The sequence below is a fragment of the Populus alba genome, chromosome 17 (assembly GCF_005239225.2).
Source record: "Populus alba chromosome 17, ASM523922v2, whole genome shotgun sequence".
Classification (NCBI taxonomy): Eukaryota; Viridiplantae; Streptophyta; class Magnoliopsida; order Malpighiales; family Salicaceae; genus Populus; species Populus alba.
In genome coordinates, this window is record NC_133300.1 from 19,161,530 (window position 1) to 19,176,142 (window position 14,613).

Below are 14,613 nucleotides of genomic sequence, written 5' to 3' on the forward strand. Positions count from 1 at the left end.
TCATATTATGCCTTCAGGTTCTTTGACAATTGTAGATTAAAGTATCATTTTTACTTTAAGGGTGCTCAACGTAATAGGAAGAAAAATGAATAATTTTTTTTATTTTTTTCCCCTTTGGTTTTACATTTCGGTTTGACTAAAAAATACATTATCAATCCTTATATTTTTTTTTTGTTTATAAAAATTTTTAGTATAGCCTGTACGAGCTCGGTCAATAATCATTTAGGATTAATGATTCAAGGGAAAAGCATGGAGTAATTTCAAGTGTATAAAGTAACTTTCTTAAATCCAGTCACAGCTAGAGATGTGATCTGCATTACCTCAAAACAAAATCTTTTTAAACCATTTCCAGGCACTGGAAATCTGGATATCCATGAAGGTGATTAAAGTTAAGATTCCATTATTCAACACAAAATGCAGAATCAATCATAAGACAAGCAAGCAAAGGAATAACATCCCTTGCAGCCTCAAATACAAATTGAAAGATATCCATCCTACTGACACAAATCTTTCCAAGGTTCCTTGTAAGTAAAACTACTAACAACATTAGTTTGTTTGAGGTTTTGCTTGAGATTCTCATGGCTTCCACAGGATGGTGGTTTCTACAATCATGGAAGTCGCAACATATAGATCCATGTTTGAAGCAGGCATTATGTCCTCATAATACCCCTTTCCTTCTTTCTCTATGTCACGGCCAACACAAATGGAAGCTTTGCGATTAGCAAACCCTGTCAATCGGACAAGATGTAAAGAAACTAATGTAAGACATCTTATAATAAGAGAACTTAAGCAGTAAGGAAATTGTTTCTTTTCCCTCTTACCCAATTGAAAGTACTAATATCCTCTGTTTCGTGCTGCCGTCCGGTAAGTCTCTGCTCAATCCCTTTCTCCATAGACTGCAATATGTTCTTTATGCCTCAGACCAAGCTTTTCAATTGCTTTCTTGATGACTTCACAACCTCCTTCATTTCTCATAGACATAGCACTGAAAATTGAAGAATTTTCAAGAATAAGATAAAAACAAGTGTGGAATATTGAAGCAAATGAATTAAGCTTCAATCAAAGATACAAATTTGAACCTGTAATTTTTGTGTGACCCCGCTCCTTTCCAATCTTGACAAACAGAAGTCCAATTTCCTGAGAGCTCAGACGATAAAAGTACTGAAAACATGCACACTGGCAGCATCCAGTAGGGTACGATGAAATAAAAATTGACCGGAGTTGGCTTAGGATCAAATGAAAGCACAACTCCAGCAACCTCAGTAATCCTCTGTTAACATAAATATAGACATTTCAGAAAACAATAGAAATTGGAATAGTTCCAATATGTACCGAGCTGCAGCCCATAATTCATCTCCAACAGAGATACGGACTGAAGGTCCAACTTGAAATTTCCACTGCATGAAAATGAAAATGGTTTAACATTAAGACAGAACAAGATTAGAATGGTTCTAAATTAGAACTGTAAGATCAAAATGGTAGAAGGGATATGCTCGTTCTTTTATTTTACCTCGCCCGACATCACTTCTCCGTTCATACCACTAATGTTCATACCGGCATACAGGCATCCCGTCTACTGTGCATCAACAATGCCGAAGGCTTCGTCAACACCAACACCACAGTAGTATGGTCCCCGAGGACCAGGATAGCCACCAAGAGACCAACCACTAGGCCATTTAACATAGTTCTGCAGCAAGATGTATTCTAGCTCAAGATCATTCCTGGTATTTTTTATCATATTGCTCATTAATCATAATTATAAAACACTTTGCAGTTATCTTATAAGAAAAAAGAATGAAGAAAGTAAGGGTGGATTCAGATAAAATTCAAATAAAATACCAGAGCCCTTCAGCAACAACATCTGGAGTTTAAGCTTCACATATGACTAATCCAATAAACATCAACATCGGAGAGAATGAGATCAAGCTGTGGTGGCAATATCAAGTGGAAAGACATAAGGGAACAAAATTGCACTCACAAGGATGCTATTGCCCCTCTTAAACGGACCTCTGAAAATAGAATGCGGCCTGTTTCATTAAATAAAAGAGGTGTGAATTAAAAAATATTTAAAAATTAACAAAAAAAAAAAAGTAACATAAAAAAACCTAAAACAGATTTAGAATCACTCCAATCACAAACTCAGAGAAATATGGACGACACTAGTGTATTTATTATTTTAACCTTAAAAAACTCATTTACATTATTTTCGGGTTCCAATTGTAATTGGACATATCTATCATTATTAATTTGATTAGGATCTAGAATGTATTTTTTTACATATATTAGATAGTGTAATGACTTGGATGCCCTTGACATGCAATAAAAATGGCTTCAATTGAAGGGCGATTTCAATTTTTTTAATTAAAAAAACATAGTGAATTAACTTTGTTATCCTTTAAAAGGCTTATTTGTATTTTCATTTTGGTCTTTTGGCAATCACTGGGTCAAGACAAGGGCGGGTTCGTTTTCTACTTTTCAAATGAACAATTTATTTATTTAATTATCTTTCAAGTCAAAAGATTTTTTAAACTAGGGTTAAAGGGCTTATTTGGCTTTTCAATTCAGTTATTTTGTAATCATGGGTTAAGACATGGGCAATTTGATATTTAAAAAGTAATATTTAAAGAAAAATTATTGTTTGTGCATTTTATTCACGGGTCATAATGTTAAACAACTCTACATGTTTTAGGTGGCGTGTGCATATGAGATGATGAAAATTGCCTATTCAAGATAGTGTTAGAAAGATTACAACATTTTTTTTTTTTATCTTTATACGCTTTGTATTCTTTTTTTTTTTGGAGGTTTTTAAAAATTATTATTACTTTATGCATGGGTTGCAGGCTGATAAACGCACTCAGGTTTGCGTAGGACATTTTTTCCTCTTGGATTCTCAATTATTTTTTTATGACATCTTGGTTAGGTTGAAATGCATTTTTTGTTGTTTTTTTATAAATGTTTTTTTTTTTTAACATGATCACTCATTTTGATTTCTTTGTTTGGTGCATAAGATGTTGTGAGATAGGAGAAACTTATTTGATCTAATCCTAGCCGAGTTAATTATCAAGATCCCAGCATTTTCTTGTCTTTTTAAAATATGTTTGCTGTCTCATGATATTTTTTTTAATGCAAGATTTATTTTTTTTCCAGTTTTCGTAGCGGGGTTCATGTGGTCTCGTTCTTGCAATTTACAAGGATGAGTAAAAGAAGAAAAGGCATGAATAGCAATTTCACCAAAAGAAAATATATGGGGAAGGAAATTACAATAAAATATTTATACCCATAAATGCGATGTCAAAAAGTCCAATCTTTATACAGTAATCTATCACAATCCCCAATGTCCCCATCATTCTAACGTTGATGCATCCAATCCATCAAAGGATTCTTTGATTGCTTTTCATACGATTTCAATGTGAGGGATGTGAGCTATCTTACACCAGTCCTGTCCTAAATCTTTCTCGTATCTTTTCTTTAAATTTGGACAACTCTCAATTAATAGAGATTGAAGAGAAGTGAGATGTTGGATACTCTCTGGCAATAAATTCAACTCTGGACACATATTAAGATATAGATTCTCAAGTGTCGTCAGATGCCGCATTCCCTCAGATAGAGATGTGAATTTAAAACATTTTATAACAGATAACTTTCGAAGAGAAGATAAGCCACACATCCCATTCATTGGTAGAGAATTTAATCTTTGACAAGCCCCTATCTCTAAAACCTCCAAGGAATTGAGGTTACGAAGACCTTCCTCTGGCAAGCTTTCAAGTTTCTTGCAACCCCAGATACTCAAGCTTTTAAGAGCAGAAAGGTTATCTAATACCCTATTTGACAAAGACTCCAGATCTCGCATCCCACTAATTTTTAAGCTTTCAAGGAGGGTATGATTTTGCAAAAACCCATCGGGAAGCTCCCTCACATCGTCAATCCCTCCAATACGAAGAGAAGTGATATAAGTGATATTCCTAATTGACCTTAGTAATGAAAACTTACCTCCTCGGATGACTAATGATTTGACGGAGGGTATAATTGGTATTTCGTTCAACACAGGGCAACAGGCTATCTCCAATTCTCGAAGGCAAGGAAAAGTACACGCAGCCCATTGCTCTAATCCCTCCATTGAATCGAAAGTTAGCGTCTCCAAAGATGGGAATGGATTTTGCCCATCTCCATACACATTGCTGTCAATACTCTTCACACCATCCATTCCACGTAATACAAGACTCTTGAGGAACTGAAGTTTCCCCAATGGTGGAAGTTGTTCACAGTTGGGAAATGCTGATAGCTCCATCTCTACCAGATTTGGTAGCGTCATGTTCAAGTTCATCATCCAATTAGGAAATCTTGAACCTCCATATCCACATATCCTCAACTTCTTCAGATTTGAATGAGGTTGAAGCCCTTCAAGGACCTCCTCGTTATTTTCCTGAATAACACTCTTTGTTTGTTGCGGTGGCACAAATAACCAAGGGATAAAAAGGTAACATTGATTACCATGCCAAGATAAAGTCAGTGATAAAAGAGCTGTCTTCAACTTCAAATTGGCACTTTTGGCATCTTCTAAATTCTTAACATTCACAAGATCTGCGATACTCAATTCACCAGCAAGATTATTCAGCCCTTCCAGCTCACTTATGCGACGACCATTCTCCCCACCCACAATGAACAGGGTAAGTTTTCGCAGGAATATCAATTGTCTCATTCCGACAGGCATAAATCGAAGTGAAACACAACCCGTTATGTCAAGATAGACAAGATTTCTCATGTGCTTCATACCTTTTGGTAAATGGATGAGATTAGTGCAATATCTCAGATATAGTGTCCGGAGGTTTTGGAGAGAGGCTGTACTTTCAGGCAGTGTTTTGATCCCGGAGCTTGATACATCTAGATACCTTAGATGTTTCAAATCACAAATTGACTTCGGCAATTTCATGGCCCAGATATTTCTTAAACTCAAGGCTCGATGTTTTCGACCAGGAATCTTTCCCCCTCCATACCCAAGAAGTGAGCGAAGTGATAGGACCTTGAGAACTTCAGAAGACGGAGCTGCTGATTTGTTATAAAAAGCTACATGACGGGCAGTTTTAGGAATTTCCAACTCCCCATCGCCTTCTGTCGTATAGCATTCTTGTACTGCAATGGATTGTGCGAGATCATGCATAAGATCATGCATTTTACATGTTATGTTGCCAAATCCATCATCCTCGACCTCTTGCAGAAATGACCTTCCCACTAGTTCATTGAATATCCCAATGCCCATGACGTGCAAATCCATTTCTCTTCTGCAAGAAATAAAGCCATTTGCCATCCACAAAGCAACCAGCTCCTCCCTCCTCATCACCTGATCTTTTGGAAATATAGCGCAATACGCAAAGCATTGCTTCAAATGTGGTGATAGATTAGTGTAACTCAACCTCAAAGCAGGTAAGATCTCGTTTGCTTCTTCTCTTAGATCCCAAATCTCACTTTCTTTGACAGCTATCCACTGATCTTCACTTTCTTTTAACCGCATTAGGTTCCCTAGTGCCTTTATAGCTAAAGGAACACCACCACACTTCTTCACTATTGATACTCCAATGGCTTCCAGGCGTGCCCGCTCCTCGTTCCTTCTCATCCCGAATGCAAGCTGTTGAAACAACCGCCAAGAATCTTCTTCAGACAATCTCCCCATGTGCTTGACAAAAGCTGTTGCCACTTCTAAGAGCAACCATCTCGAATACGCGTAGTTACTATGACAGCACTACCTTTAGCTTTCCACACCTTAATACCTCCTTCAATTTATTCCACCATATCACCATAATCATCCCACACATCATCCAATACAAGCAAAAACTTCTTTCCATTTAACCTTCTGTTGGACGGCATTGGTTGCAAGGGATCCAATTCTTGAAGACCACAAGCGGGAACCATCAATGGACTCTATGATGGCTCTTGTTAATCTTCTGAGATCGAAATCAGTAGATACACACACCCAGATCCTCAAACTGAATTGTTGTTTAACACTTTCTTCTTTGAAGACCAGTTGAACAAGTGTTGTTTTACCCAGCCCCCCCATCCCCCTTATAGCATGAATAGGGAGATCACCTGAAGTAGTGAGCAGCATGTTGATTAGTTCCTCTTTCTCCTCGCCTCTTCCATAAATTTCTGATTCATTCACCGAAGACCAAGTCTGACGCTGAACAAAACTATCTGCTTCCATCTCCACAGCCCCCTCTGTTAGGTGGAAATTTTGTCTCTCCTTGGCAATGGCATCTAGCTTTTCTCTAACATTCTTGAATTTATGAGCCATCCTTTGTCGAAAAACAAGTGGATTATGATTGATCGAAAAGAAGGATCTTACTCGATTTTTGAGATCTCTTCGCTGCTGATGCCACTGAGCTTCAAAGGCAAACTCATCTAGCAAATCGTCAACATCATAAGCTGCATCCTTGAGGTGTCTGAGCCACACCTTTATAGCCGGGTCCTTCCACTGCTTCACCTCTGCATCCTGGAGCACAGCTTGAGTAGTTATGAACGTGCGCTCGAGATGTTCAAGATCAGTCTCTAGGCTCCCAGCAAGTCCAAGCTCTTGAAGAATTGAGGAATTCAAGTTCCCCATGATTGTACTCGCGAGAGCAGAAACAATAGCATCAGCCATAGCTTGTTTTGGAATGGAAAAGAAGAGGTAGAAAAGGTGCAAGGAAAACTAAAAGCAGGGGAGGTGAGCAAGAAATGGCAAGTAAATATTGAGAAGACAGAGCAGTATGAGATGAAAAATGGAAAAGGCAAACAGCAGTCTCTGATTATATTGATTAGGCTCCACACGGTGCAGGCTTGACTTGGCTATGCCTATATAAGTATAATAAAGCAATTGAAGTTTCAGAGAAGGAACATAGCTGTGATTTCAAGCAACATTTGTCAATTATTGCATGCCTTTTCCTGTTTTAAACCTGGACCTACTGTGATTAACGCTTTTGTCAAGGGTATTTTTCTTTTCAATATATTCTCCATTTGCTAGACACAGTGCAAAAAGTTTTTCATAAATGTGTTTTAATCCCCGGTTAGAGTTAATTTATCCTTAATGACAGTTAGAATGGACATCATAATCACAACTAATCTCAAAAAACTTATTCGAAACCAACATTAAAAAAAAAAAAAGGCCGAATGGAAGAGAATTATTCGAACAAGCTAGGTGTGGTCACGATCATGAACTCCAGCACTTGAACCGACCTCGATCCAAACCATAATCACACGGTTGCCCGTATTATGTTTTTAATAGCAAAGTTGATGAGGTCATTCCCTTATCTAAACACTATTATAAATGGAAAATGATTCGACCATATCATGTTTTTATTGGCTGTGTTTACTTAATATATTTTCTAACAAAAAAAAAATTACTTCGAAGCTAACCCGATATGACATAGTCAACTTTACAACTTTAAAAACAATTTAAATAACAAGTAAAAATATAGCTTCATAAAAAAATTCAAAACGATATTATTTTTTAAATAGTAAGACTACAATATATTAAATCTACTTAGATTTACTCAAAATCTATTTTGGATTCTCTCGAATCAACTTAGGTTATCCTGTCAAATCTTCAATTCATGTAATAAGACCCTGATAACCCTGTAGAAGTAAATATAAAAAAAAATCATTAAACTTATTTCTTAATCAATTCAATATTGAATAATAAAATTAAAAAAAAATCAATTAGAAAAATAGATCGAGTAAACTCGGGTTAACCTGCAAAAACTTAGTCATGAGACCAAAATAACTACATAGAAAAAATTTAAAATAAATTATGAAATTCAATTTTCAATTAATCCAATTTTAAATGATGAAATTAAAAAAAATTTAATTAAAAAATAGCACGAAAAAAACCACTCGAGTCAACTCGAGTTAACTTACCAAACTTGTGACTTGAGTCATGAGGCTCGCATAACTTCATGTAAACAAATCAAAATAAATTATTAAAATTATAATGTTTAATCCACTCAATATTTTTAATAATAAAATAAAAATTAAATAAAAAAACTTGAGATTATCAGGCAAACCGCGACATGGGCAAATTCCAACAGGAACACAAGATATTAGTTATGGAAAAGAGATGTGCAGAAGACCAAATAATTGCTCACTCTCTAGAATAATCAAATATTAGTCTATCTTGGACATGAATAGGGAAAGGAAGAAAAGTTATTAATAGTTATTATATTTTCAAATATTTGTGATTTTAGAGTGGTGGTTCAATGTTTTTAAAATATTAAAGCATTGAAGTTTCTGAGAAGCAACACGCCTGTGATTTGAAGACAACATCTATCAACTTGAATTTCATTAGGCTCCACACGGTGCGGACTTGACTGGCCATGCCTGTATTAAAGCAATTGAAGTTTCTGAGAACCAACACGGCTGTCATTTGAAAACAACATTCCACCTTGATTTTTCTTTTCAATTGAAGTTTTTGCTTTCTCAAATAATTTATCTATGCAAAAGTCAAAATGTATTTTTATAAAGAATAATTACTTTCTCAAATAATTCTGATTATAAAACTTTAAATACCATTGAAAATGAATTCAACAAGGATGCAATTTTCTCTGCTGTTGAAACCATTGCGAAAAATGGAAATGTTGTAAGACCTGATTGGAATGGTTTCAAGACTGCAAGGCCTGTTCATGATTTTGGACTGGCCTATTTCAGGATATAAATGAAGAATGGATACCAGACAAGACTCGGTTTTGCTATGATGATCTAAAGAGGCAGAGGCTAAATGATCCTATGATTCGTGGCACAGATGGGCGCTTCAAGGTCGTGAGCTGGCATGATGCCTTAGCTGTGGTTGCTGAGATTGCCCACCAATTTAAACCAGAGGAAATAGTGGGGATTGCTGGTAAACTATCTGATGCTGAATCCATGATGGCGCTGAAAGATTTTTTAAACAAAATGGGGTCAAATAATGTGTGGTGTGAAGGAAATGGACCTAGCCCAAATGCTGATCTTCAATCTGGATATATTATGAACCGTGGCATTAGTGGTCTTGAGAATGCAGATGTTTTCCTCTTGGTTGGCACCCAGTAATCGTTATGGACATTTTTTAGTCATTTATTAGAACGAAGCTCTTAGATTTCAGCTGTGCTTTGTCACGACCCGATTCCCGGATCCATGACCAACACATAGGCAAGGTTCCCCTCCAAGGTTTCAAACCTATGCGAACCCAAACTTACATACAATCTTATCCTTCAAAACTCAATCAGAGTTGTTCAACGCGGCATAAATAACAAACTAACTTCATAATATAATTCGATTGTCTTAATACAAGAGTTCATATAAAATTCATAGTTTTGGAGCACTAACTTGACATAAAAGGAAGGTACAATTTACAACCAAAAAGTAGGTTCGGAAGATTCAACAAAAGTGACCTGCTATCAAACTATAAGCCTGAAAAGGATAAATAATGAGAGGGTGAGTTCAACAACTCAGTGAGTAGATAACGTTCGATATACACACACGAGGTAATACAGCAATGAGAATATATATACAATTATGGCTCTAGGTTCTTATTGGAAGGTTTCTCAAATAGGTCATAACAAGAAGATTATATGGTAAAGCTCGTCAGAAAATCAAAATGCAATGAGCATGAGGCTCCGTACTGTGGGATGATCAGTCCACACAGGTTGGTGACTCCCCCAACCAACTAGGGTTCAGATACGATGTGCACAAAGACTAACACTACCCTGTTAGCATGGGTATTCTGATTGACATACCATATGTTCATAATCGTAATCAAACAAACATTTTTATATCTCAAAGCTCAACTCATTACATCAATCAAATGAGGAGCTATCAATTTAGAAGTCAATTCAAAATATATGTTGGTTCATATCAAGAATTCAAATTCAATAATTGATCATGCTTTATCATAACAAGGATAATAATCAGCATATATATTATCAAGAAGCATGATTCAATTCATATTAACAAATCAAATATTTATACTATTTCTCATGCATATGAAAAATTATCCACTCACCTGACTTAAAAGCAACAGCACTCAAAAGCAAACACCGAAGAAAATCCTACTGACGTTCTGCCAGTAGAATATCAGGATTATTTGAATACAAAGAAGACATATTCAAGAATGACTCGAAAGAACATATAACCTATTTAATACACTTAACTAAGTGTGTATTCCGTAATCCTATATGTTTTTGAACTAACTAGTCAATTTTCTTAAAAACTCAAAATCTAACGGTTTTCCCAAAATCTAATCCATAATAAAAAAAACTAATAAAATTGGTAATAATTCACTAAATAACCCTTAATTATTCATCAAAATAATCTGAAAAAGATAGGATTACAGCTAGGGACTAATCTGGAATTTTTCCATATTTTTCGGGCCAAATTGTAACTTTTGTCAAATGGAGGACCAAACTGAAATTTGTCATAAATCCATGAATATACTGAAATTCAGACCTTAATTAATCCTCAATTCTGTCCAGGATGTATCATTATGCTCCAGGGACCATTCTGGAATTTTACCAAATTTTTAGGGTCAAATTGTAATTTTTGTTAAATTGGAGGACCAAATTGAAAGTGTTAAATTATCTTATCTATACAGTAATTCTACCCATAATTCATATTTATTCTGTTCAGAATCTCGGAATATGCTCCAGGGACCAATCTGTAATTTTCCAAAGTTCGGGGACTAAACTGTAATTTTTGGAAATTGAGGGACCAAATTGAATTTTTGTCATCTTCAACCTCCATTCCAGAATTTTAACAGGAACCCCACTGTTCTCTCCAAAATTTCTAACACAATTTCACCATTTAAACAAAACTCTAACTCAAAATCATCAAAATCTTCATAATCAACTAAATCATCAATTAAACACAACAATCAACCTCCATCATTCAATTTAATTCATCAATTTAAACCAAAACACAAACTCTCAAAACCCTAACATTCATCAAAACTGAAATTAAAGCTTAATTAACATATTATACACATTAAACAATCTAAATCTTACCTTTTTAACTTATTTCCTCAACTCCTTTCCTTTTTCCCTTATTTTCCCTTTTTTTTCTCTTCTTCTTCTTCCTCCCTTCTCTCCTGCCGATTCTCTCTCAAAATTTTCAGATCTCTCTCTTTTTTTTTCTATTTATATATCAACTATTTATTGAATTACTACAATACCCCTCCTTCATTTATTCCTACACTTTAAGCCTTTAAGGGCTTTATTGTATTTTCCTATCTCATTAATTCAAAACATTACATGCTTTGTGCTATTTCTTTGTGTATGACTTCACAGCCATTAATTTGCTCTTTGCACTTGTACACTGTTTTACACTTTTTCCTTGCCACATTGACTTCAAAATAATCTTGTTTCCAAGGCATTTGGATTGATTGAGACTTTGTCATTATCTCATATATTGTTTGTTGAATTGTCAGCCAAGGGTAGAAGCTGCCATGGTTAATGCCAGAATCCGCAAGACAGTTCAACGAAGCTGTCGCACCCGACATCGTGGCCTTAAAAATTTATTAAATCTTTGAAAAGAATGGATTTGTGGCATCTTGTTCTTTAATGTGGATATTCTTCTTGTTTAAAGAGTCGCCACCTAGTATTATGGTCACTAGGAATCCTGACTGGTCAACAGAGATTCTATGGTTCAGGACTGGTTACATAAAAGGGAAGATATTATCACCCCTTAAACGTCCTGCTTGAGGCAGGCTGCATTGTTGTTTTCGTCTTAAATTGCTAAATGTTTATTAATTTATGTTATGAAAATTTACTTATAATATACCTGACTCTGGCGCCAGTGAATATTTAACTACGAATATTTCCAACTCTGGCGTTGGTAAATATTACGTAGCTATAAAAATAAATTTAAATCAGTATTATTTTTTATTCCTGACTCTGGAGCCAGTGAATAAATAAATAATAATACATTTATTTTTTTGAAATGCACATGTTTCTTATTTTTTTAACTAAATAAAATTGAATAAACGAATAAAAATAATATAAACTTAAACCGGTATTTTTATTCCTGACTCTGGCGTTAGTGAATAAACCAATAAATTTTACATTACTTTTATTTTCGCATACACATTCTTTATTTATTTTTTTATTTTTCTATATTTTTTATTTTTTTATTATTTTTTATTGGGCTGGGCTGGACCCAGCCCAGCATGTATTTTTTTGGCTGGGCTAGCCTAGCCAGCCCGGCCCAGCCACTGGCCCAAGCCAGTGGCCCGGCTGACGCACACGTGCTGCTGCACTGTGCAAGTGAATTAAAATTCACTTGCACAGTGCGCAAGGCATTTGAAATAATGCAGAAGAAGAAGCCACTTACTTGGTCTGCTGGAATCGATGGAGACGATGGCGAAGCTCTGGCTGGTCGGCACTGCCTCCTCTCCTCTGCTCTCCTTTGCTTTCTCTCCTCTAATTTTTTTTCCTATGTGTTTGCTCTTTGAAGACGAAGGCGAAGCTGGGGTGCGCTGGCCTTTTTCTCTGGTTTTTCTTGCTCTGTGTTCTGGGTGTTTCTTCTCTTTTTTGTGCAGGGGCGCCTACAGGGATGATGGAAGTGGCGGGGATAATTATATGGAAATCTTGGTTTTTCTTTCCTTTGTTTTGGCTCCGGTTCTGCCTCTGCTCTGTCGATTTTTTTGCTCTTAACTCTGTATTTTTGGGTTGTGTTTCTGCTTTGTTTTCGTCCCCTATATTCTGGGTTTTTCTTTTGGTTGTTGGCTCTTTTTTGGGTTGTTTTTTTTCGTTCTGCCCCTCTCCCTGGTGTTGTTTTTTTCCTCCTTTTATAGAGCAACTTCCCCTTCACCAGTCCTCCATTTGCAGGACTATTATGGAACCCACAAACGATATCATGGGCAAGAGATATGGTCCATGACCGGATTTGTTGCAGCAGATTTCCCCGTTGAACCGGCTTCATCCGCGCAAGCGTAGGAGACGATGAACAATGCTTCCAAAACGACGTTGTTGTGTCCCTGGGCATGGCTGTTTTTCAATTTAGTCCCTAGACAGTTTAAACTTAATAATTGGGACCCTAATCAGAAATAATTGATTTCTAATTGTGCTCTTGGATTAAATTCAATTGAATCTTTGAGTTATAGCGCCATTTACATAACAGTCTTGGGTTTTTGGACTATTCAATTCTCAATGCTGCCCAAGCTGCAGCACTTGACCTTGGACTTGTGCCAGAATCTATCAAAGTATTGAGAGCTCCAAATTTGTGTATCTGATGGGTGCTGATGACGTGGATTTGGAAAAGCTTCCAAGTGATGCCTTTGTTGTTTATCAGGGGCACCATGGGGACCGAGGCGTGTACCGTGCCAATGTAATTCTCCCAGCATCAGCATTCAGTGAGAAAGAAGCGACATATGAAAACACAGAAGGGTGTGCGCAGCAGACTTTGCCTGCAGTTCCAACAGTTGGTGATTCCAGGGATGATTGGAAGATAATTCGCGCTCTTTCCGAGGTAGCAGGGGTGCAGTTGCCCTATGATACAATTGGGGCTGTCCGAACTCGGATTAGGACTGTTGCACCAAACCTCTTGAGCATGGACGAGAGAGAGCCAGCTATACCTTTTGGGCTTCATTGAAGCCTGAGGTTAATCAGAAGATGAATTCAACTCCTTTCCAGGCTGCTATAGAAAATTTCTATATGACTGATTCTATTACCAGGGCATCAAAGATAATGGCTCAATGCAGTTCACTGCTGCTAAAGAAGTGAGTTCTTGATTTGTTTTATCTTTCCAAAAAACTTGCAAATTCACTTTTATTTGTATAATCATTCAAGCCGTGCAAGGCCTTGTTTGGAAAAGGGGCAAGCTTGTGGAACTTTGGAAGTACATCCAATAAGGTTACTTTTGGATTCTGTTTATTTCACTGTAACATGTCCAATGTAATAGCATTTCCCTGTAACCTTTTTGTGTGTAAGACACTGGACTTCCCAGGTTTTTTTTGGCTCAATCTTATAAGATGCTCCAGTTTGCGGCAGCATCTGCTTTTGTTCACCAATTCTATTTAATAAAGAAACATCCTCGTGGAGCGAAGTTATCTTTTTAGTTATTTCTTATCCATGGTGGGCTAGTGTGTTAATTAAAAAAGCAGGTTGTCTCCTCATTACTTGATAAGCTCCTTGTTCACAACTGTTGAAAACCATATTCAAGGAGTTTCCTTTTAGCAAGTTTCAAGTAGCTCACTGTTTGGTCTCTAACCCTCCACGAGTGCATTTTGCAATCTCCATTGCAAGCTTCTGTAGCTTCTTACCCTTTAAGCATCTTGCCATGATCTCAACCCATTTGCGATGCGGTATGGACTCCAATTTGTCCCACTTTAGCAATCTATAAGGTGCTACTTTGGCAGTTAGGGACAATCTAGCGATTAAGAAGGAATGCCTACCTCCTTCATACATTACAAGATTAATTGGATTTTACATCAAGTTAAAAAGGGCTGTTGATAGCAGACTTGGTATTTGAAAACAACAAAAAAGAAAACAATTGGAGATATTTGAAGCACGTTGTGCTGCACATTGATCGTGGAAACATCTCATAAAACTAGAGTAATTATTTATTTTGCTCCTTAAATTCATCTAACATTGCTATAGTTGCTATAGATGATCAGAAGCA

At 36.4% G+C, this 14,613-nt stretch overlaps 1 protein-coding gene and 1 pseudogene across 1 annotated transcript; one reads left to right on the plus strand and one right to left on the minus strand.

The window, feature by feature from the left end:
• Positions 1–1,830: 1,830 nt before the first annotated feature.
• On the minus strand, positions 1,831–6,921 carry LOC118052546 (disease resistance protein RGA2-like; annotated as a pseudogene).
• A 1,421-nt stretch (positions 6,922–8,342) lies between these two features.
• LOC140954799 (NADH dehydrogenase [ubiquinone] iron-sulfur protein 1, mitochondrial-like) lies at positions 8,343–13,584 on the plus strand. The gene is made up of 5 exons (XM_073405568.1): positions 8,343–8,348; positions 8,674–9,047; positions 12,533–12,584; positions 13,097–13,195; positions 13,285–13,584. The coding sequence occupies exons 1-5, from the start codon at positions 8,343–8,345 to the stop codon at positions 13,582–13,584; spliced, it is 831 nt and encodes a 276-aa protein (XP_073261669.1).
• The last annotated feature ends 1,029 nt before the right edge of the window (positions 13,585–14,613 follow it).